The 26,361-nt window shown below is 38.9% G+C and overlaps 1 protein-coding gene across 5 annotated transcripts in view; it reads right to left on the bottom strand.

Annotated features, from left to right (window-relative positions):
- LOC147164656 (partitioning defective 3 homolog B-like) overlaps window positions 1-26,361 on the bottom strand; it is a 129,572-nt gene that overhangs the window by 31,514 nt on the left and 71,697 nt on the right. For all 5 annotated transcript variants that reach the window (XM_086091198.1, XM_086091201.1, XM_086091199.1 and 2 more), the window contains 4 exons: window positions 24,327-24,552; window positions 17,944-18,054; window positions 17,290-17,664; window positions 9,306-9,420 (listed from right to left, as the gene is read on the bottom strand). In XM_086091198.1, coding sequence (XP_085947324.1) covers window positions 9,306-9,420; window positions 17,290-17,664; window positions 17,944-18,054; window positions 24,327-24,552 — 827 coding nt within the window. The remainder of the gene's footprint in view (window positions 1-9,305; window positions 9,421-17,289; window positions 17,665-17,943; window positions 18,055-24,326; window positions 24,553-26,361) is intronic.

The raw sequence follows: 26,361 nt of genomic DNA, 5'->3' as shown, positions 1-26,361 counted from the left end.
GCCACCGGCTGGGCCCCAGCTGGCCAATTAGCTCCCCTCTTAGCGTGGAGCTCAGCCAATGAAAATCCCTGTGAGATTTCAGTTGGTCTGAACCCACAGATGGGCAGACGCCGAATAAAAGTGAGGGAGAGGGGAAGGGGAGGGCCGGGCATGAGTGTGAAAGAGAAGGTGAGAGGGACTTGGCTTTAATTCTCTGACATTATTGTGACATCCTCATTGAGTTCGTGGTGGGAAAACAAATGTTCAAATTGAAAGTTGACATGAGACTCCTGATGTCTGTAATAAGCAAGAAATGAGTTTTCTGCATCCAATTTTTCATACATTAATAATGTATTACTTTTATGCAACACTTAACAGTAGATGTTAGATTAATTACAGGAGGGCCTGAATGTTACTCGGGAATTTGTACCCGATGTAGAAACATAATAGTTCTGTCACAATGTGTACTGTATTAATAATTTCTCAACAAAAAGCCAGCTAACATCTTCCTTTTCTCTACCTCTTGAAATATGTACACAGTTATTTTCATGACCATTTGGCCATTAACAAACGACACTTCTAATAATGAATACGTCTCTGCGGATAAGCAGATATATTAGTTGAGACTAAGAAATCTCTGCTCGTAAATAATACCCTTAGTGACTCGTTCACCAAACATACATTTAATTAAGAAAAAAAGTGTGTAAAGTTGAATGACAAATACATTTTGGGGAATCAGCATCTTAAAATGAAATGTTTTATGAGTCTGGCAGTAAGTGCCCACTGTCAGTAAAAGCCTAACTGGCCAACCTGGCTTGTGATGTACTGGTGGAAACCCTGTTTGTTGGGACTGGAACAAGCTGATCTTACATGGAAAAGCCTAGACGAGTGACTAAAGTACTCGTGTTTAGATGGCATTAAGCAGAGAGGTACTCTGGAAACAGAATATGCAAAACCTCTTTTGATCTCAGTCCTCACCCAAAAAAAGATCTGCAAAAATGCACACACAGATTAATGTTGATATCACACACGTGGCAGTTGACTATTTTTCTGGTCCAAAGTGTTGTGTGCCAAGTTGTGATAACATTCTCCACAACACCATAACTCATCATGCTTATACAGTATTAGGACAGCGCTTATATTTGCACATTTGAATCTTTCGCAAAGTCTGAAAGCTCACTTTTTATTCGCCATAGAAAATCATGAGTGAAAATCGCATGTGGAATGGGACTTTGCATCGGCTTGACCAGTTCAGAGTGCCTCGTTGCTGGCCATGAGCGTGCGCAAGTCATGTAGCGAGATATATTCCAGCCACCATATATTTCATGACATCAACAAGACTCTTGCATGATGTGTCAAATTCAGAAGACATGTACTTTGTATTTTCTTTACAGGGACTTGTACATTTCAGAAGAAGAAATTGTGCTATGTGCACCAAATTTGAGTCCTGATTATCAAAGACAGCAGGCTACATTATAAATAATTCAATCCTGGAAAGAATGTTTCTTCAGTTTATGATGTTAGGGAATGATGAATTGTGTCTGCTGAAGCTGGGATCAAGGCCCGACAATCAGTCAAGTAGTCATGGGTCAACCCAACCACAGAGCAGCTTTGACCCAAACTTTATGAAACCTAATTAGGGGGAGTCACACATGTTTAAAAGTGATAACTCATGACATGTTGACTCATTGTGCCCAGCTGGAAGAAATGTGCGTATGTCTGCTGACATACATTTTAGTGTGCGATATAAAACTACTGGTTGTTCGGATATGTCCTCTGTATGTTTTCAACCTTTCATTCTGTGAAGGCTCGGCAGCCAGACCAGTGAGGCACCAGTGGCCAGACAGCATGGTCAGAGTCCACCCATAATCATATTAACATTCCTCTGTAATAACACAATCCAACTCTTCTTTTCAGACGGTCTTTCCAACTCTAACCCCTGACTTCCCTAATTCTATCCGTTATGCTCCATATATTCCTTGCCAGATCATTTTCTTGATACAATTTCGTTAATGTGGTATCGATATATCAAATGAGAATGGCATGACCCTTGATTCTATCAAACAGTTTTAGTTCAGTTTGAGACCAGATTAACTTAAATTTGACAGTCATTGTGATAATAAATATTTAATACTTCTCACCTCCCAACATGAATCATGTGGTCATTGATTGTTGTGTGTGTGATTGTTAGTTAAATAACCCTAAACCACCTTAACCAGTTCTCGTGAAACTTTGTGCAGGGGTGTTACTTGGCTCAGGCAAAAACCTCACAATTTCAGAACATGATCAGATAAAGGAACTAAAAAGTAGTTTTAAGTTGATTCTGTGGTTGCACTATGACGTGCATCACCTTAAGATAATCACTTAGTGTGAGTTTATCGGAAGGTAACGTCAATATATGACCACTTCTCACAAGCGTTCCAGATCTGTAAGATTGTGACTGATGTCAACAGTGCAGAGCACTCCTTAGGTCACCCCAAATATTTTTAATTGATTTCATGTCTGACCCCTGACCAGGTCAGTCTAAACCTTTCACCCTCTTTAAGTGAAGCAGCTTGGAGTTAATTTGGTTGTATGCTTTGGATTGTCATCTCGCTGAAGTATGGCTTTCGTAATCATCTTCAGATTTCCATCACATCTGAAGCTTTGCCAAAAATGGCTGTCATTTGAAACTCATTTGTTTCCCTTTAAAGCCTCAGCGGCATCAGAAGAGCGCCAAGGTCATGCAGGTCGGCATTACATAGAGGTATGGTGGACATTTGGTGATGTATAAAGTTTCTGCGCCAAACATATTTATCACCCAAAAAGTTCAAGATTGTTTCATCAATCAAAAGGACCATTTTCCAAATTATCTCCTGCATGCTTTATACAATTTATCCTGGTTTTTCATATGAATGAAGTCTTGTGATCCCAAATTTGCAAAAATATTAGTCCATATGTGATGCATTAAGATTGAATTTAAAGTCAATGTAAAATGAAATTAAATATTTTCTAAACTTAATATGCAAAACAACTAAACCCATTTTGCTCCTTTTTCCTAGCACTGGAAGGATTTCAGTTAATTCAATTTAAACTATGTACATTTTTCATGCTGACGTGGAAAAAGTTTTGGCATCTTTTGCTGTCATGATTTTTAGTTGCATTCCAAAAATGTGGTATTTTAAAAAGGGACGTAAACTTTCATTAGCCACTTTAATTAACAGGGAAGGGCGATGTCGCATCCTATTAAAGCAAAACTTGAGCCTAGTTAAACTACTTTTGCAGATGCCTATGGAATGAGCCACCTGTTTTGGCAACTCCGCTGCGTAGATGGCAGATGTGTGCTTTCAATAACTCAGATTGATGTCATTCTTGCATTTTTGTCCTCTTGGTTAATGTGTGTGAGTCTAAGGGGATTTCCATCAACCAGCCAATTTTGCAACTTTTACTGTTCTCTAGCCAAATTATATAGAAGCTGCATTTGGCTTTGACTAACTTTTTTTTTTTTATATATATATCCCCTTCTGGAAACCACTGCTGCGGCTTCAATCGCGCACACATACGCATTAACACTCTGTATTACGAGACAGTTGGTGTGAATGATTTAAGTGTTAATGGCTCCAGATCTCTAACAATGAGTCATCCGCTAATTGCTTCAGTCAGTCATAACTATGGAGCCTTGCTGTAGATTACCTCATGACGCAGTTGTGTGTGTGTGTGTGTGTGTGTGTGTGTGTGTGTGTGTGTGTGTGTGTGTGTGTGTGCGTGCGCGCGCGTGCGTGCGTGCGTGCGTGCGTGCGTGCGTGCGTGCGTGCGTGCGTGCGTGCGTGTACAAAAGGGTTTGGCTTCATGGCGCTCAGTCTATGGGGACACATGAAGAGATGTAGGGGAAGACAGATGAACAATTAATGTCCAAACACAAGTGCATCTCTATTATTGACTGGGACAGGGAGAGGATGTATATCTCAACAGTAGGCGTGGGCGTGCATGTGTCTATGTTAGTCCCACAGACATGTGAATGTGTCTGGGTCCATTGGGTCGGCACTGATCCCATCTTGTCTGACTTGGGGATTATAACCCCATGACCTGTAGCTAGGCTCAGCTAGAATACACACACACACACACGGACATACTATTTCATGGAAGCAGTGAGTGCCGGATCACAGTTTTTAGTAATACACTAAAACAATTAAGGAGGCAATAAAATATAAAGTAATAAGTCGGGGAATAAGATAGATATCCATGGTGGAATATTGATATGATGACTGCATTTGCCTTTCCACTCTCAATAAGCATTTTTGATCTCTTGACACTCCCTCTCTAATAGCTAGTAGCTGTTCTGGGACATTAGCAAGAACCAGATGCCATTCGCTTCCATTAGATTGAGCTTATTTGTACTCTTTCAACACTCGTCTTGTCCTTCTAAGGTATGGATTTAAAACAAGAGTTAGGTCCTAATCCCCTGGAGAAAATTATTTTATGATCAGAGGAAACCATAAGCAGATGTTAGTAAGCTTTTGGTGCCTGTGCCCGTATTGAAAGAAAGTTGTAGTGAATTCATGTGGTATAATGTACCTATTCATGTAACATAATTCAAGACAAGGCACTTATTTAAGTTGATTCTCACTACATCTTGCTTCACTTGTAAAGTATTACACGTACAGTATATCTAGACCAGACCATCAATCCACACCATCTTACTTCATTACACATGAAAACTCTTCAATCGCACGTCTATCTTCTCATCTTCGCCCCGTTAGGCGGAGAGAGATGTTTAAATTGTGTGGAGATCGTAGTTGTTTATAGCTGCTACTTTGTCATGTCTTTGCCACTGCATCCAAAGTTTCGCCATACTCATCAACCAACATTTTAGCACTCACCTTTGCACATCTAAGGAGATTGGAAAATTTAATAAAATAGCTGATATTAATCTATTAGGGTTACACAGAAAAAAAACAACCAAAGGAAAACAAACACAGGTCTGTCTATTAGTCTTTAGGTTTCAAGTTTAGCTTATCGTCCTGATCAACCTCACACATGGCAGACAAACAATAGTGATTATGTGATCGAGAAGAAAAAAAAACTAGACATAAAGACAAGACAAATTCTTCTTGAGTAGACTTTTCAATCTCTAGTACCAACAACCCAGTGTCATCCTAAGAAAACTACAAACCTCAAGTGATGTCCTGAGTGACAAACTCTCTCTCATTTCCCTGCTCATCTTGTCTAAAAGCATTATTTTTAGGGCTGGGGTACCTGCTTCTGCTATCTGACTGCAGGTAATTCAGAGTGCTAATACTCATCCGGTGTTTAAGTAATCTACATTTATTCTGAACACCCGGTTGTTGTGGTCCCCTTACTAGCTCCCAATCTGTGCATGTGTCTGATTTAATTTAAGACACTGATACTCTTAGTATACCAGACTAGTCATTTCTGGACTATAAGTCGCTACTTTTTTCACTTGCACTCGACCCTGCGGCCAATACAAAGGCGCGGCTTATCCATCAGAACACAAGGGGGCGCACTATAAAGGAAGCGCAAGAGCGTCAGGCAGAGCAAAACAAACCAAGTGAGCCCAAATACAGTAGGAAAGACAGAACAAAAGTGAGACAATTTGCGCCCTCATTATGGAAAAGAAAGTAGCGGGAACCCTTAACGGTAACAATAAAACACCTGCGGCTTACAGTCGAGTGTGGCTTATATGTGTAACAAACTCGAGTATTCCCCAAATTTAGCTAACGTGGCTTATAGTCAGGTGCGCCTTAATAGTCTAGAAATGACTGTAATCATTAATAGCATCTATTACTGGTTATATTCCAAAGCAAACTCAATCAACTGGGCTCATGACTTTCCTTATTCAGTCAGTGAGGGTAGAGCATGTCTCTAGTAGAAACAAACAAAATGTAAGCAATGAATATCCTCTGGCAAATGGGAAAATAGGACTTTTTGTCTTCAAACTAGAGAATATAATATTAACACATTAATAACATAAAATCTTCACTTTTGAGGTCACATCAAAATGTGCTACATTTTACTGTGCTCTATTTTCCTCCAGTCTGAGTGACTGACTACATAACAGATATGAAACCATGCATAAAGCCATCGACTACTTCATGAACAAATCTGGAAAATCTTATTCAAAGGCCACTTTAATTCCCTTCAAACTGTAAAGAGCAATTTATTATTCAGCCACAGTGGCACAAAATAGTGCACAAACAAATCTCTTAACCCTGTCTGTAACAACGAGCTACACTCAGCCACAAGGTTTACTATAGTCTATACCCATGAAAGGTATAGGGCTTCCTTCTATGTACATCTAACAACTGCCAAAGATAGGACAGAGATCACATGGACAGATTGGAGGTAGCAAAGAAAAGGGTTGTGAGCTTAAAGCACTTGTATAGAACCGAGGGTAGGGAGGAAGGGGAGAGAGGCTTTGTCTGCCTCCAAATGGCCATAAAAGGTCTGATCAAATATGTATTATTTGGAGGTTTGTGGCACATCTATAAAGCTTACAATTGTAGAAGCACTGAAAGTACCAGTGAATTGAATGAATACTTACAACCGAGCTTGACAGTGCTTTTCAGCACTTATATTTAAACATTATTGATGTATTTAGGAACAAATCTTGAAAATCCCTTTATAGGGTCTTTAAAGTGACAGAGGAAATGAGAATATTAGGATTTTACTCTTCAAACTAAGCATGTTATGGGAATTGTGGGTTGGGATTTTCCCCATTTGTTTTTGAATCACACAATAGTGAAGTGATGAGGAGGAACACTGGATACCGTTCAGACGACTGAAACCTTGAACGGGAAGAGAAACAATCCCAGAAACACACACACACACACATTCCAAACGGAAATCTGTATCAAATCTGGAAGCACACACGAACAAGCAAGACAGTCGACATTTCGTACTGGGAATTATGTCTTAATCAACAGGATATGATACAAGGTCGTTTTACAATAGTACCCGGGTGACAAAAGTACATATGGTTCTTCCATTGTGTCGTGTCCCAAAAATCATATTTCAATAGCAGCCATTCGTCATCAATACGAACATGTGTAATACAGGTCGAATCCATGAAGATGTCAACAATGCTCTCAGCTTCTGAGATAAACTAATGTTTAACTCACTTATGTTTAAATGTTTTAAGCTGCATTATTAACAATCTTCTATACGTGAAAATGAAATATGCTAAAAAACAACATGTTTTTGACTGATGATCCAGTCGAAAGGCCTCAACGCCGGTGCGCAGACTGACATAATGGTTTTCAAACTAACATAAAAATTTTAGATTTTATTTTATTTGTCTGTTAAATCACTTAAGAGTCCACACACTACTTTCAACTTCAACTGATTGAGACAAAAGACAACTCTACTAACTGCAAGTATGAGTACATGTCTTAAAACTGTTGAAAGAAGGGCGAAGAGGCACCTCACACTCAAAGCACCAAAAAAGCACTTAGCCCCCAGCTGCTGCTGTGATGGCAGTGAGAACCTATTTAGACTGCAGCTGCACCAAAAGTACCAATTGTGCACTTTTGTCAGATATAAAAGAAAAGAAAGAAAGAAAGAAACTAAACGTTGTCCTTCATATGGAATGTGACCAAAGATTTTTTCTTTTTTTGTAATTTCAATGGCATTATACAAATGACGACTAATTCATGGAAATAAATGTGTAATCTCTCAAAGGCGCAAATGAATGTCAGCATCGGAGGCAGTTTAATTGGTCTCCCTACCTGATTTATAAACAATAACAAGATTTTCTAATCTGGAGTCAAGTGTGGCTATTGATTCCATGAGGAAGGAGGTTGCCCTCGCTATAACCAAACCAAATTACTTTGCAAACTAAATTAAAGTAAGGCAGGCTTAGCAGTGCGAATTACCGGCAGATGTGACATTTAAATGATCTAAGTGCGAGTACCTACATCGTAAAATGTAACCTTGTATGTTATTATCTTATCCACAAGTTGTGAATATGGTCATGGCCTCAAACTGAATAATGGATTAACAACATGGCGGAAGGGGAGATGTACTGCCCTCAGGTGGAGAAAGTGGTGTTTGCGCCTTTGTTCGGTTTTTTGACCCTCGAGTGCTACCGTAGCACATCGTATTCCAAGCAATGCTCCTGCATGGCTACACGGCTAATCCAGAGTGTTGAAGCCTAGAGTGGAAATTTGGCTCCAGAAATATCTGTCTGTAAGTATATTATTTTCAGGAGTGTTGTCTTGCACTTGGTTATTGAATTGAATGTTTAAATTAATGTGACATAAATTACTAGGCGCTAGTTAGTGTAGCATTTCGATGGTAGTGCCCATTTAAACTAGCATTATGCTAAAGGCTAAAAACGATCCCGTTTTTGTAGGGTTTGCAGCTAATGTTAGTAAATAATGCAAATCTATATTATTATAAACTTTAAATAACATGATTGTAATATCCCCTTATGTTTTGTATATTACAGTTTTACAGTTTCATCCAGTAAATTGACAAAACAGCAGGAGGCTTCCTGGGTTTTTTTGTTTTTGAAGCTGTTAGCTATCTGTACAGCTAGTTCTTAAACACTAGATTTTCATAATTTTAGTCAAAAAAAAAAGGGAAGCTTTCTTTGATAACAGGTAAATGAGTTATTGCGAAATTAAATATATGTATTTGCCAAGACTGATTTGATTTATGTCTATGAATATGTGGACTTCCATTCTAGTAATGATCATTGAATAATATATTTTGCCAAGTATTCATCTCAATAACTGAGAGTTTTACAGGACAATCACTCAACACACATGCATTCAAGATATAATGTGAGTATGAGTGGCTTGCCGTCTGTGGCGATACTCCACTGTATATTGTTTGAAATGCAAGATAACCCAAATCAAATTTGAATGGAAATGATGAAGCGATATGGTGAAATAATGACCCTGTTGAAAGAAAGACTGTGGGTGTCTTTAAGCCAGAACTATTTACATTTGGCAATCGAAATAAGTCATTGCTGGATGACACCTGACAGCAGTGTGGGAGGTGATTTCTCATTAGCACTTTGATAATGTACTGTTATTCCACAGACTCGTTTTAGTCAACTACAGAGGTGGAGCTGTGAGGATGCAACAGTGATCTTGTGATTTGAGCAAGAGCAGCTGGATGACAATCAAGCAAAACCTTATCTGTGAGGTTATTTTATGGCACAATCCTGTATAGTGTATGATTTATTCATTGTGTAATTGTACATTATTACTTACTGCTTACTTATAATTGCAAAGCATCAGGATTGCAGTCTCAATGCACAAACATCTCCGATAAAGGCTATAACGCAATAATCATTTTTATAGATGACAAGAGACCCTTACCCTGTCCTTTTCATGCCCTAGACGTCGAGGGTCCAGTTCTTCATACGGGGGAACCATTCCCTCCCTTTTTGCCTGCTGGTATTCTTTTCTTAGCTGCTGGATGCGGTCCATATTGCTGCAAACACACAGGAAAGTCTTACAATAATAACAACAATACATGTTATTTAAGGGCGTCTTTCTAATCATTCAAGGTCACCATTCAAACATTGAAAATGTTAACAAAACATAATGACAATGAACACATGCGTGGACAGACGGAAGGAACAGTGAGGTGCATGGAAAAAGGAACACCCAAGAGAGCAAGAGGAAAATTATAAATGGTGTTTAAAATCAGGCGTAAAATCTTTCAAGGATAGAAAACAGTAGTCAATAAAGATGCTAAAGATCAGGAGTCATATAATTCACAGATGGTGTTCTAGCTGCATATTTCTAGACATGTTTATAGGCAGATTGTGTAAACAGTAATTAGTAACAGTGTCCCTAGAATAGAACCTTGAGGAACACCAGTGGCAACAGAAAGTGAGTGGGATTTGAAAGATACAATTTGAATGAACTGAGTGGCCAGAGAGATGTGATTTCAAAGTAGCTTATGGACACAGATCTGTCGAGAAGAATGCTATTGGAAATGCTCAGTATGAATTGTTGACTACGTTAAAGCGAGTTCCCAAGGTCTCACAGATGCACTACAATTGGCATGAATAACTGCAACACAGAAAACATTTCCATAACTACTGACCAAGAGAGACTGAAGGAAGGACAAACCCCTCAACACTTTCGTGGTCAATAACAAGCAACATGAATGGTCAATGTGACTGCACAGCCAGTTGGCTCTCGTTCTTATATTACCCAACACATAAAAATAAATGTATATTTAAATAACATTTTATAAACTAGTTATTTTTATGTTTTAAGGTTGGCTGAGCATTCTTAACACAATAACTAAGGCTGCAGCCTTGTGACATTTTTCCTTCTCACTTGCAGAAAGAGATAAATTATTTGCTAGGTCACACAAATAATAATTCTATAAATGTTTAAAATGAATCACAAAAATTTGGCACGTTGTTAATAACGTTGGTATGAATATTTAAATAATCTGTTCCATTAGTAATGCTATAAGAATGATAGATCTACAGAATAATCTTAAATAAGAAATATGTCATCAAGACCTATAAATATTTACACGGTTGATGATAAATAATACGACTCCCTCTAATGATGCACATTCAAAATCTGTTTAAGATGAAATGAGTGTGGATGTGGTGAGGATAGCAATCGTTTAGATCAATTGCAAATCATAAATATTGATAGACTGAATAATTTTGGGTCAAGAGATCTGCCAAATCCCAAATCATTCAAAGATTTAAACACATCAGACATCCTTATTTATTCAAAATCTCATGTCTGGTGGACCCAACCAAAAATATAAACAGTAGGTAAAAAACTAAATTAAATTAAATAACTTCAAATAATAAAATGATCTCTTAGTGATTGCATGTTTAGTATGAATATCACATCAGATGTCGTGCTACTGGGAAATATTGGTTATGATAAAGATACTTCCATTTAGTCATTAATTAATTCCTAGTGGTAATATACAGTAAAATGTATCGTATATATACACTACATTGGTGCATCTTCTTTTTTTTTTGCCAATTGTCCATTTCTGAGCGAACACAGCTTTTACAAGAGGGAGTTGTAGTCTGTGTGTTGTCCCAGATGTCTAGTAGTAGAAGATCATTAAGCTCTGTGTCGTAAAAGGATGAACTAGACGAGAACAACGAAGAGCGATCAATGTGTTATCTGCCGCTCCCTGGATCATGTCTCGCTTTGTCACTCAACTGCTCCCTCAAACTGATTTCTGGTAGATGGTGAACACACACAACATACGTAAGTGCACTAACTAAACCATGTGGTAAATAGTAAAAATGCAAATGAGTAATTTGTATAATCTAGAATTTGTATACAATCCATATCTACATCCCTCCCACCCTCCTTAATCTTTCCATCATCTGCTTATCTCCATCGCCTCTGCCCTGGCTCCGCCTCATCACCCTCCCTCATCTCGGCCTTCATCATTTTTGTCTCCCTAATCTTCCTAGCTTGTGTTTTGCACTAATTAGCTGACATCTTCACTAATGAAGTTTGACAACAAAAGATGACCAACGATGGCAGGTGGGTCAGAAAGGAAAGGCATCAGAGAAAAGAAAAGTGCGGAAGAGACAAAGACACACTCGTACAGTGTGATTGTGTTATGAGCTTGGTACTTAGACTCTCGCAGGTTGTGCCAAGGCTCACTTGGCTCTTCAGGCTAACAGGAAGCGACACGTGTTTTTAAAATGCAGCTGAGAGGATATGACACCGCTCCTTTTGCAGCACCATATAAGCACGGAGAGTAATTACGCTTCTGTCGACTGCCATGACATCAATCGGACTGGCTGTCGTAATGCCTGCGCGTGCTACGCTCCGTGGTAGAAAAGGCCGGCATCCTGTCTTCACGGCGGTCTGGGTGTCTTATTCAACAGATTGAAAATTATACGCCAGAAAATTATGTAGACATGTCTGTTGCATGTGCATGAGGTGCTGCAGGTGGTAGAGTGGCTGGCATAAAAGGCTCATAAGCATATTGTGCGTTTAACCCTTTGAATTGTCAGGAGGCTAATTTGCTCAATACCAATGTACTGTATATATTTTTGTATCAGGGTCTTTTTAAAAGTAGTAGGCATTTAAAAAAAGTCACCATTTAAATAATAACCGCTAAAAGTTGGCCCTTTCAGCAAATTTTCAGGTACCATGGCAAAGAGTGGCTGCGAAAAGAGGAAATACTTTCAATATGGTATCACATTTACGAACGCGCTATCCCTCACATGTCGACAACTTCACGGTAACGTTAATATATTACTACAACAACGTCTTAAAATGAACATTAACAAACATCTATGAGAGTTAACGTGCTTACAATTAGTGAAAAATATACTGTACTATTGTTTAGCTAGCGAGGCCGCAAATTAGCTATCATGGCTAACATTAGCTTGTTTGCGCTGACATTACTTTACAAGCTAAAAAGACGTGAGAAGTAGCTCCTCATTTGAAATAAGTACGACCGTTGTACTACTTTTTTATTTAATTTAGTACATTTTTCTTTTTCATATACTAAGGGACCTACATTTAATACATTTTGGAGCTTTAACTGCTATACTGTGATATTGCATTGTTTTCGCTCACGGTTATAAGATAACGGCTGATGCCTAAGTACTCCAAAAAATTATTTTGCCACTCTAAATTTCTAAAACATTTAAATACAATTTGGGACAAGACTAAAGACTACAGCCCGTGCTGTGCTCTGAGAGCAATAACGCTACTAAAAAGGAAGTCATCAGTACAAAATAAATTTCTAGAGTTGACCTTTCTGCAACAGGACAATGTGTCTTCTTCCTTCCAAGCCAATTTGGCTTTATTTATTGCTGGCTATACCAACTCATCATTTCCTAAATGTACGGCAGGAGCTCTAAAAAGTCAAATGACAGTCCATGATGATGCCTCTAATTTTGCACAGACCTTTAGAGTTAAAACCCATGTCACGCATGACATCAAATACGACCTCACAGCATACCTCACGAGTGCTCAGCTCAGAGGATCAAAGGGTTAACTCATGAGTTGCTGATCATCATGTTTTCTACTTTTTTTTTTGGTATTTTTTTTTTTTTTGGAAGAACTTATTGCAAAAATAGTAAGCAGTCTTCACTAGTGATGTTGATCAAGTCATTATCAGAAATGTCTTGGTAAAAAAAAAAAAAGACTACTGAACAGAAAATAACGTTAAAAGCTTAAATGTATATTTATGTGTTTGCCCATGAGCGCATCTGTGCCCCTTTTAAATGAATGGCGTGTCCTTCTGCAAGCCCACGTACAAAGTCCCTGCCTGTGTGCGCTTTTACAATGTAAAACCCTACGTTCGAATGCAGGCAGATGTCCTTTGCATCAAATATTTTTTTCATTGTGGACTACTTGTGCAAATAAGAGGGGGAAGCCATAAATGAGAGGAAGCGAGTGCAACAGGGTGAAGAGAGGCCTAGAAAGGCTTCATTGAAGGAAGGAGCGCAGGGGGAGGGAAAGGATGGCAGGCGAGTGCCTCTTGAGAGCGTTCCTTATTAGCCAGGCTGAATCATTCACTTTGAGTTCAGGAAAACACACATGCAGGCCCGTTTTACAACAACTCCCCATCGCTCGCTCCCCCCACCTCTTCTCATTCCTCTCTTTTATTCCTCTGTACATTCTCTGCACCCAGCATCTCAATTTAGTTCATCCCCTATTTTTCTCTACTTTCACATCTCAACGAGGCCCTTTTAGCCCTCAACACTCAATGACCCCAATATCCGCATCTGCGGAATAATCCCAATACATACACGTCATTTCTCTTCCCAACGGTGTCCCGCGCTAGTTGCAACTGTTCATTTATCCGGGTCCATTCCTGTCTCCTTTAAACCCACAAATGTTGCCCCGGGAATCTTCTTTTTATTCATTTCAAAGCTCTAAACACGCATAGTCCCTTCCATTTCCTGAAAATCTTTCTCAGTCACTGTACAATCTTTTCAGTCTTATTCTCTAACCCTTATCCACTGTCTATATTCTGCGGCTTTATCATGCTTTTAGAACTAAAGCCCCCTTTTCTCCAGCACTTCCTCTCGCTAATTTGTTCCTTTAGTGGCAAACACACGTTCTATGTCTTTCTTCTCCTTCAATATGTTCAGTTTCACCCTCTCCCTGTTTTCTTTTCTTTTAACTTCCCTTCTCTCTATTCATAATCCTACTTGACCTTCCATTTGGCCTCCTTTTACTTTCAAGACACTTCAAATCCCTCTTCTTGCTCATACTCACCATGGTCCTTGAACCTCCTTACTGCTCATATTTTTCAACAAAAAAATTATCTGTCTTGTCTCATGCATTCCAATACGCAATAAAGCCAATGCATCCCAGTGGATTATGATGATCAAAAGTTCCTAATTTCTTACTATGGTATTTTCTAGAGCTGTGCACAAATCGGTGGTGACTTGAACTAAGTAGCGGATTGGCCGTTGTAGACGAACGCCGATTAGTAATTTTCTCATTCGAGTCATAATGTGTAATGCATATTGTCAGAGAGGAACGTTTGAATGGGATCTCCCGTCTCCCTTTACGTTGGGATTGCACATGCGCGGAAGCGTCGTATGCCACGTAACCCGGATCAATTTCGATTTTTCATATGTTGGACTATGAAGCGTTTTTCAGGAAAAGTAGAATAAGTAAGCAATTTCAGTTTATTCGGGATTTGGTCGTTGACGTGAATGAGAATCACGAGTGCTGATGATGGCCCCGAGTTCAGGCTCTACAATTTTCAATTGGAAACAAATCACAGTATCCAACAGAATTTGTAGAAAATGTTCCTTGATATGTCAGTTACCCCCGCTTCACCCCACCCAAAAAAAATAAATAAATAAAAATATATATATAAGTCATAAATCAGATTTCAAATAGGTGTGGAAAATATAAGACTAAGACTATGTAAGAAGTGGAACATTTATTCAATCAATAGTTATTCAATCAATCATCAATAATTAATGAAGGTCAAGCTACAAGTTGGCAGTGTTAGATGGTGAGAGGCCAAACTGACACATTGCTCGAGCTCTAGATAGTTTTTATTTCATTTTTATTGTGGCTTATAGCTCTTGACAATAATTTGCTATTGATCGGTCTTGCTCATGTGCAATAATAACGGCATCTCCCAAGCTCACGCCACTCCCTTCTCTCCAGAGTGATTGCATTCTAATTGGTTAAGGGCCAGAGGTTGTTGTTGTTGTTATGGTAACCTGAGTGCACTTGGGATGCTTTGGTGGTGGAGGTAGGAGGGGCAGCCACTCAAGACTGTAGGGAGCACTAAATCACGACTTTGCAGTTACTTCAGAAAATTGACATAGCTCCACCTGACTGTGAATGTGGACAAGACAGAAACGTATGTCTATGTGGGTTTAAAAATAAAATGCACCCTCCAATTCTAATCCTTCTCAAGAGCAACACACATTGCTTGTTGAATTCCTTCTCACACTCCAGCCCCCTTCTTGCTTCCCTTTTGCCTCCTGGAGTCTCAAATCAAGTGCAATTGCAAATGTTTATTTTTTTCTACACTATATTTGTAATTTTGAGTTTAATAGGTTTACCAAATAAGCCTGCATTAAACTTTTGCCCTTTGCAATAATACATTTTGGAGCAGTTAGAAGTAAACAATTCAACATATTACTGCAGTTTGTTTTAAATAACTGACCTTGAAAATCACTGGGACAATATAAAGCTTGAAAGCGGTACATTATCTGTTACAGTGCTTACTTCAAATGATTATATTCTCTTGGTGTCTTGTATTTCCCACATGTTCACATCCCCCTTTTGTTACGGTCCAATGAAACCAAGGTTGAACTTTTTGGCCATACTTCCAAATGGTAGGTTAACGCAACACTGACTCCCATTTGTCACGAGATTGAATGTGATTGGTTAATTATTGACACAGTCACAACGACAGTTAAAAGAGGTCGTGCATACTTATCCTTTTACTTCCCCTCTCGAAAAGATTTCATCTTTTTTTCAATTGAATTGTACAGGTTGGTGTTTAAAAAAAAGTGGTGTATTTTCTTAATAGTGTATCACAAAAACCTGGCATTTCAACATGGGTGTGTAGACTTTTTATATCTACAGCATAAGCACATTCTGCTGTTGGTATAGATTCTTGTTTTGAGTTTCCGGTACCCCCCAGGTGCTTACAAACAGGTGCCTGACTGGAGTTTACTGGTGTGGGATGACATTTCCATGACTTGAAAAACGAGGCTTGTCATCGTTGAAAGCAATTTCAATGCAAAGAGGGAGAAAGATATGGAGATGAGATTGTACATCCAGTGGCAGTCCTACACTATATCTCCACAGTCTGGGACCAAACTTCACCCTTCAAGATGACAATGCCCACCCCCGCAGAGCCTCCAGCATAAGGGTGCACAAAGAATCGAAGAACTGTCAACAGTACTCAACCTAACTTAACACTAATAACATCCAGGTGATCAAATAACCATTTCTTATGATCATTTATTGTAAAAGCGCTAATAGGTTCATTTTACGTCTTGTTCCTGGACATACTTAGTTATGCTGCTGTTGGGCTTGTCTTTTGTAATTGTAAGAAAATACTTTTATATTTCTGTGAACAGTTAATTTCAAGAAAACAATAAGATAAAACATTTTTAGGCCTCTAAAATTCTATTTTGTCATGAATTTATGGGAAAAAGACATTCAAATAATCAATGTTTGGTTTTATAAATCAATATTGCGCTATGGAAAGGAAAATTGATTTCATATCGATTAGTCAATTTTGTAAACCCAGCCCTCGTAGAATATGTGCTTCGCGGAGTGAATGACAAACAAAAAAGCCACTAAGCAAGCCATGGTCTAACTGTAAATACTTTTTTATTTTGCCATCAAAAGCCCTTTCTCAGTCTTGTTTTTGTTTTTAGACGTTCACGAAAGCACATAAAAAAGTAGCATCAAAGTCACTGTTCTGTTTGACAGGCTTCTTTTCATGCAAAGCTAATTTTTTCAATTTTTGGCGAGAGACTGGTGTTTTGGGTGAAACCAACCAAACCCCGAAAAGTAGATTATGTGCTTATATTGTCAAAGAACAATATTCTGTGGGTCTTGAAAGATCATTACAATTGGGCTGGCAATATTGGGAACTGCCTTGAAAATGGCTGGTAGTGAATGAGTTAATATTTTTATTGTAATGGCTTCTTTTGATATCTGCACCCTTCATGTCATTTTAATTAAACTCTTATTTAATTTACCTGCCTGTGCAGTCTTAATAGTGTGCAGTCAGAGACCATCTCAAAGATAAGGTGTCAAGCTAAAGACCAAAATAGTACAGCTTGAATTTTTTTTTTTTACAGCTTGCAGTACAGAAAGTCATTTGAGTCCTTACCTGTCATTGGAAGTTGCCGACACAGAAGCAGAGGGAGTCCCACCTCCCTTAGGTTTGTTGACCTTTGCATAAAGCCTATCAAACTGGTCTTCAGCTACGGCTCCTGGGTCATAACTCCGGTTGACTTGCCCAGAAACGGTTGACGGGCCTTGGAAAGAAGGTGTCCTGACATGACTATGCTGGACTGTATTATGTGGCGAGGACCGAAGCAGTGGCTGTGGTGGTGAAGCCATATCACGGTCCTTAAAGGATTGTATTCGGGCATAATTGGGATCTGTGTCATCGTCCTCAACGCTTTCATATATGGATCTGCCACCTGCAACTTGTTGGTCTTTGGAGCGGTGCTCAAGCGGTTCAGGATGTCCTGCCTCCATTCTGACAAATGGGGGGGTAACTTTAGTTAAAACATTTGGAAACAGCAGAGTATAAAGAACAGAACTGAAAAAAATAGTGTAGGCATAACAGTCCATATTTTATTTAAGCATGTTTGAAAAACTGTGATTATGGGCCAGACAACTGTGTAAAAACGAGGACTTTTCTGATTCAATGCAAGATTAGTAATGACAAATTATAGCGTTTAAAGCAGAAGCCCCCCACCCCTCTTTTTTTCTTGCATTAAAAAGAAAACAAAGGAAAAAAATAAAGCATTCTAACCTCTCACGCTCTTCTTTCATCCTATCAAAGTCCAAGACATTCAGAGTGTCTGACTTCTGACGCTGCAAAGCTGCTTTGGCCTCCTTCTTGTCCTCTTTTTTCTTTCCAAATCTGAACAGGTCACAGAAATGGACACAATATTAAGGAGGAAGGAACTAAAATGTGGATACATTTATTTAAGTCATGTGAGAGTTTACACCAGTGGTTTACACCAGTGGTTCTTAACCTTGTTGGAGGTACTGAACCTCGCCAGTTTGCTATGGGTATTCACCAAACCCTTTTTATTGAAAAGTAAATGTGTTTTTTTCTTTCTTCAAATCCAAAAAATAGGTATAGGGTTTACTGGTGAACAAAATGAACAGGGAGAGTCGCCCTTTTCATCAAATCTACCTCTCTTCACCTTTAATTCAGAAAGCGTTGTGTCCTTGTATTCCCCATCTCTGTGCAGCTTAAGGAAGTGTTCCTTAAATTTAGCTAGATAGCTAGTTGTGCTGGAAAATAATTGCTCAACTTGCCATTGCAAATCATGCAGTTAGGACGCTAACTCCCATGACACAATTCAACTCTAGAACACATTAAAACAGCCACTGCTGTTTTCTTAAGATGGAACCCAAGGGCAGCAGATACAATGAAAACAGCAGAGGCCCCATAATTGAACCCTGTTATGCACCGTACGTTCCGTTATACATCTGAATTCATATTGCACATATTTGTTCGACCACTTTCTTTTTCTTGCTCAACGTAGTTAGCATGATGGGATTACAATAATAAAGAACAGACATAAGTTGACTACTGAGTGCGCTAAATTCTCTGGAGCACAGATAGACCAAGCAATGTAGCGTGATCACCTCCGGCCAATGATGGCCAAGCAGGGCATATCATCACCAATCATTTGAATTGAGTGTGTGTCGTGACCTCCGTTGAACCCCTGCGACTGATTCACCGAACGAGTGTGATTAGATTGAACTCTGGTTAAGAACTCATGGTTTAGATATAAGAAGAGTAGAAAGCCGCAGCAGTGCATCTGTACATTTTGGTGCATTTTATACAAGTTTGACGAAAAAAAAACCTTGGTTAAAAATCCTGAAATGACGTTGACAGAAATCTCATTAATTCAATGAGACAATATATTTATTTATAAATATGTGGCTAGAAAGCAAAGTGTGGAGAGTCAATGACGCCGAAAGGCAGCTTTCGATCAGTGCCAAAACTAAACCGCAACCTTTTATGAGTACCTGAATTTGTCTTCAAAAGGAAGGCACATTTCCACCGTGTGACTGCAGTGACACGCACTGTATGCATTAACACCACTCAGACTATTGTTCACAGGGAATATGACAAAACAGCACCAGCAAAGACTGACTGGCAGCCAGTTGGATGAAGGCAAAAGCTCCTGCTCTGTCATTAGTGGCAACAGAAGGATGACTTGTGAATATTCATGACCTCGCACTACATTCTTTACCACCACTCATTTGCATGTGAGGATGATTTAATCTCAATTACGTACACATGTTATTAAGGCTACCATCTGTGGAAGAGAAGGTTGGTTGTGGGGAAAAAGTCGTTTGCTGGGTATGACTTGTGACCAGAGAAAAAAAGCATTTGCTGCGGGAGCTATTGACTTATTTTCATGGTTGATTTGTTCATAAGCAATAAAGTGCGAGTATGTGCATTATACATGTTTTCAATTTCGCATTGATAGAAGCACCGAATGTACTGAAAAGAATTAGTCCATCGCTCAGCTCCTTCCAAGGTGTTTCCATAATTGAACCACATTACAGTGTGTTAAAACTGTAATAATTCCAAATGTCTTGAGGAATTTACTGTAAATGTCATCACAGCATACAGCCGCAAAAAGCGCCTGGTCCCAATTTCTACTTTATTTTATGTTGACTTACTTAGCCACAGGCAGGAAAATGTTCTTCGTTTACATGAGCATACATTAATATGTGTCTGATGGAGTGGTTGCTGGAAATGTAGCAACCACCACCACCACCACCCCCCATCCAAAAATTCCCTTGGAGTATAGATGGGGATTACTAACCAGTAAGACTGGGAATTTGCAAAACCTTGATGGATTTTTGTTGACCTAGCAGACATGGGATCTCAGCTTACTGAAGGCGAGAAACGTGAGCACACAGTATTGATAAACAGCATTAAACCCGTTCCTAATCATAGACAAAGTTGTAATCTTGACCTTACACCAAACCATTTTGAGGAGCAGTGGTGATGCTTCAATCTACATTACACATGTACTAAGTCATAACAAAAAAACGGGTTCATTCATCTCAATTTAATAAGGTTTGGAAGAGAAAATCGTGAAGGTAAAGCAGTGATTGCTTTTAGCTTTATATACAGTACATGACATTACAGCGTTTAACAACTTTATTATCCCATCAATTAATTGGATACAAATAATGTTGCATTACTAAACCAAAATACTGATACAAAATATACATGTGAGGTGCAGGTATTAATTTTTCCACTTGGGGTCACCAGCTCAACCTTTTACACTGTAGTAGCTGTGATCTTGAATGTGTGTGTCTTTAAAAAGATGAGACCTGGCCTGGTGAGTGACGTTTTTGCTGCAGCCCAACATGACATGTCATACCACTGCCATAGTGTGATCCACCAAATAATTCGACAAAGTCGGAGGAATACCCATACCATCGGTACCATTTCTACTTCTTAATTGAAGGGAGACACAAGTAGAAAATAAGTACACATCTGTTGACTTTAAATCCTCATGTTACTTTTATTCCACCGCTCTTCTGTCCTTGAGGAAATCGCTGATTGACATTGTGCAACCGTGACAAACAAATGAATGCAGCTCGCAAACACACACACAGACGCACACATACACACATGCACGCACACACTCAGCTGATTGGCAGGCATGACACCAGTCAGTGACACGCCAATGACTTCCTGTCACACTGTTTGATTGGCAGCTAGGGTGTCCATCCACCCATTTCGAGCATGTTCTCTCTAATTATGAAACAAAAGCCAAGTCTGGTCAGAAGACAGTGTAGTTTTTGCATAATAAATTGAGAGGCAGCTCCTACACAAAACAAAAGCTTACACGTTTCAGAAATGTAATAACTGCCTAACTGCTTGTGGTTATAATAAGGTTTATTTTAAGCCAGCAAAAGCGTATCTATGTATTTTATTAGTCGAAACATGTCCTAACTAAGCAAAAATGACAAATGATTATCCTACCTAATTTTGCATTTGGCACAACATTAAAAACACGTTCAAATCGTGTTCTCGATCAATCGGATGTCATACGAGCAAGCAATAGGATGGTGAATATTTTCTATGACCAGTCTCACCAAACCTAAACCACTAAGCTGTACTGTATGTAGCGCTCCTCAACCACAATGGAGCTAGCCAGTCTTAATGGGGCCCGCTGTTGAGACAGGATAATATCCTCACCGATGGAACATTTTAAGTCTACCAGAGGTGTCACATTTGGACCAGCTGGCGAGAGAAGAGCGTGAGGAAGGAGCGAAAGACAGAACTGCACGCACAGCTGCGGAACATTAGCGGGGTACGCACACCGCATACGCACACCAATGATTCACGGCGACCATGAGCCAACGATATGACGACCATCTGACACTGTGACCAATCACTAAGTGAATATTCATGATCTCTGGCCTGCATATTTTTTCAAGTGTATTTTTACCATTCTTAGTTTGCATGTCTCCTTTTCTAAAATGTTGCACTCGTACACAATCTCACGCACACACACAAGTGACTGGCATATCTGATTGGCAGATGGTAGCAGTCTAGTTGACAGAGCCAGCTGTCCACTTTCATTTTAATGAGTTAATGTGAATTAAAATGGAATTGTAGTGAAGGCTTTCAGGTAACGTGGGTTTTATTTTGTGATACTTTGCAAAGTCCATCAAGAAAGAAAAAGTGTTCTCGCTTTTTTTCTTCTTTTTTTTCCAGATGATGCATGGACAAATGAAAAGGTAATTGCAGGTAAAAGCAAAGTGTGATCACTGAACATGATTAATATAATCACACCAAAAACACATTAGGAGTACGTGTGACTATACCACTACCTTCAGAGCATTATGGTTTACATTTACCCCAATGTGAGTGGAGCAGATCTCGGCCTAGCTGGAACTCTAAGCAGCGCCAATTTGCCCTCTTAGTCTCCAACCATTACATGCAATCAAATGTAGATAGGGAGCTGAGGCTTGAGGGAAAAGAAAGCCAGGGACATTTTGAATTATATAAAGATTACCGTGCTACAGGACTGAAAAAAAAAAAAAAAGGTTAGAAGAAAAGAAAATGAAGGTTGATGCTCAAATTAAAATTACCATTGAAATGAACAGTGAAATGTAACATTAAGGTCTAAAAAAATATGTATAAACACAGGCAATAAAAAATTGCGTTCTTGATATAAAATCATTTATAAAATAAATAATAATAAAACAATTTAATTGGTGAAGTTCGGCTAGCATCCATTAGATGAGGATCAGATCAGATACAACCAACCAGGCACAAAAACAGCAAATGAGCACAATTTCAAAGTCAACAGCTACAGCATAACATTGGCAGCAGAAGCATTGGAAGAAGAAAAAAAAAAAAAGAAAAAGATTTTCATTCATCATTCAGATATGAATAACGCACTGCTGTCTTATGTAATGTATCATGCGCGAAGATGGAGCTGTGAACAGCTGCTAAAAGAAAATGCCACAGTGGTGAGTCACTCACTTAAGATGTACTGTATTTACATAAGGTGCATGCAAAAAGTCAACACACCCCTGTTCAAATGCCATGTTTCATTTAATTACAGAATTTCTTCCCTTTGACACCACTGGTACCATCTTCTAGGCTTGACACCTGACTTGCACTATTTAGTTAGTGTTGTTGAGTTACCAAATATTGCAATATAAATAACAACTGTAAGGCACAACCAGTGGGCTACAATTTTGCTTTATGTTTTTTTTTGATTCATTGAACTTCACAGAGACAGGTTTCTAAGCAAAAGTGTTTTAGAGATCAAATTACAAGCACATGCTTTTGTACAGATGTGTATCAATGTAATGGTCATGTGAAATCCCAGTTCAATAACATTCATGTGTTAAAAAGAAAATACCTGGTTCCAGGTTCTAATTAAAGCAGAAAGTGCACATTGTTCATCGAAACAGTCGGCCCATTCACACCCTGTATGTACCTACTGTACTCTCCCCCTCTCACACTGAAAGATTCGTATAGTATTTGAGTTAATCACAGCAAATAGCTTCAAGAGATAATTTTAAGCACCTCTTAAAGAAATTGGGGCACCGCTCTTAGAGTGTTCTTTGTGTGCTTGCGAACACGTGATAGTGCTTCACGGGGGTAAGTGTGTTGACGTGTGCAATACGAGTGGATGGGGTGATCACATACTGGGCTTGTTTATTTGCACTGAATGGAAAAGAGGTTATACATACTGAATTCCATATTGCGTTATCTGATATTCACTGATTCGGCCATGTTAAATTGATGTTGTGACATGGCAGATGCAGGATATGCAGTGTTGACTATGGTGCCTGAATGTGCAACATTGGAGGAAAACAACATGCATGTGAGGCTTGCATCTAATTCACACTCATGTTATGTCCTAATATGGTTGTAGTCCATTTGGCTGACATTATCCATTTTCTATAGTGCTTATCCTCATTAGCGTCACGGGCGACCAGAGCCTATCCCAGGTTACTTCGGACTGGGTACACCCAAGACTGGTCATCAGCCAATCACAGGGCACATACAGAAAAACAACATTCAGGTCTCACATACTGTAATTTAGAGTCTATAATTAACCTAAATGTATGTTTTTTTTATGTGGGTAGAAGGCAAAGTACTGTGAGAACATGAAACACCACACAAGAGATTCAAACATCCAAATTTCAGACCTGCGAGTCAGATGTGCTAGCCAGTACCCCAATGTGCTGCCCTTGGCTTGACATTGTATGAAATCAAAATTACTTTTTCAAAGTGGTAGCTTTAAAAGGTTTGCACTTCTAACTGCACATTCCAAAGGCGGTTGGAAATAAATTGCTCAGATTTGCTCAGGTTGATTCACAAAAATCAGCTCTTGTTCCCGTGACCGACCTTGATGTCATAAAACAGTTTTGTGGCACAACTAAATTTTAGTAGCTCATTGAAGGTAAAACAAATAAAATGTTTATAGGGTTCTGTAGTAGTACAGCAAGTTCAAGGTTTTTTATGTGTTTATTTAATTTACTCTATTGTGTCTTAGCAGTGACGTAATCGGTTTCTTTAAGTTTCAGGTTACAGTTACTTTAAACCCAGTGAAATATGTGAGAAACTATCACTCTCGATCCATTAGCAAATATTAGGAAAAAGGAGTGAAAAAAACTCACCTCAGCAGGCCAAAGCCTTTTTTCTTTGACTTCTTTTCAGTCTCCTCAGACTCCTCTGCTCTTTTCTTCTCCTTTTCTTTTCCTTTTCCTTTGTTCTTATCCTTCTTCTTGGTTTTCACTTTCTTTTTCTTGTCCGCTTTTGTTTTCTCCTCCACCGGATCCCCTACCCCTTGTCGCGAAGAGCTACTCGCTGGCGTTTCCCGTCCTGAACTCTGCTCTGATGCATCTAGAGCAGACGATGAGAAATAGAATGAGAATTGGATGGTGTGGAATAAGCAAACTAAAAGGCACTGGAGTGTTTCTAACGATCTAGTATCAAACTTGCAGCACTTAAGCCTTCTTTAAAATCAATTAAACGTCATTCACCCAAACAACTGCGTCTGTTGACTAATGTTTAAGTAACTGCATGTCTTTAGAAACAGTGGATATCACAGCTTCCTCACAGTTCTTAGGGTTGGGGTTCGAATCACAGCTCATGTCCGCTCATCTGTCACTGATACAGTATTTATCATACCCAAGCGAACATTTTTACAGAAATTCTGAACTGCATCATTGTGGGGGCACTTTCAAGGACTGTTCTCTGTCAATTAACAGCGGCTTCCAAAAGTTTGGAACAATTAGAACCATGGTGACAGACAGGGCCAGTGCGTGTGTGCAGTGTTGACATGCCCTATTAGGCCCATCCTGTGTGTAGTGTAGTGATCTGAAACAGGCCATCTCATTACTCTGGTGGTGACTGATAAGAGTTTTCTGCTAATAACACTACTGGGAATTGAGCCACACACCTCACAGTGAAACAAACCAAGCAGATAGCGTTTACCTCCTGAATAAATATTTAAAGCTAAAGCCCGACTAAATATTGAATCATATGCTGAAGGGCAATCTGCTGCATTGCTTCAAACTGTTTGTGTTGACAGCATTGTGGTATTCTGCACAAATCCTGTGTTTTTCTAGGTCAGCAAAAAAAAGTGATGGGGGCAAACACTGCAAATGGATGAAAGTAGTAAGTATGCATTGATCACTAGGTCAAAGAGGGGGGGGGGGGGGTTGAGCAGTAGTGAGGACATACAGTATGTGAACTATTAAACGTGGGTTAGATATAAGGTTAAATATAACAGAGTGTCCGCATCTTCACTTTCAAAAAAGGAAGACACTCGACCCGGCCTCGAGATACTTAAATGATAATACGTTATTACTATTTTAACGTTTGCCTCCTCTGTATGGATAAAAAATAAAACTATCGACTCTCTTATTTGACAAATAATAATAATAATAATAATAATAAATAATGACATAATGTTGTAAACCTTTTTTTGCTACTGCGATGACCCTTTTTCTTCTTTTTTTTATTTTTTAATTGAGCGGGAAGGGATCAAACTGGCACCCTCCTGCTTGTGTGTGCACAATGCTAACAGCGAGTTTAAAAATGTGGGCGACCGTATTTGAACGCTCAGGAAGTGAAGTACAAATAACGCTGACCTAATTTTTCTTTTAGAAAAATAAAATACTTTTTTAATATACATGCACACACAAAACCTGCCTTTCTTTTTCCCTAGACCCCTCAACACAGACGGTGCACTCCGCCTCTCATTTGTCACACAATGAAAAACTGACATTTTCATGAATTTATAAAAAAAAAAGCGGTCATGTCCGGAAAAATAAATATATAATTTTTAAACCAATCATACGTACTAACTTTTACTAAGTCAAAAAGCTGCAGTGAAACTTGGTGTAGAGTTGTGGCAAAATGTTTTCCAGTAACACCAATGCTGTGTTTCTCTAAAATGTTGATACTTCAATATTGATTCACCTTGCTTTGATATTATTATAACCACTTCACATGTATTCTAAAAATGTCAGTAGTAGTACCGCATACTGCAGCGATCCATTCAACAGTTACCACACCTCAGAACTGTGACGGATACGGGACGCATGCTAATCTTGCTAATCATGCTTTGCGATCAATTATGCTGCTGTTGCAGGTAGGTTCTGGAGCAGTCAACATTGCAAATATTTTTACAAAAATTCGATTAAT

Source organism: Leptonotus elevatus, chromosome 12, assembly GCF_054856555.1.
Source record: "Leptonotus elevatus isolate MCC_2025b chromosome 12, RoL_Lele_1.0, whole genome shotgun sequence".
Classification (NCBI taxonomy): Eukaryota; Metazoa; Chordata; class Actinopteri; order Syngnathiformes; family Syngnathidae; genus Leptonotus; species Leptonotus elevatus.
The sequence above is the reverse complement of the archived record's forward strand: the minus strand, read 5'-3'. Positions and strand labels throughout refer to the sequence as shown.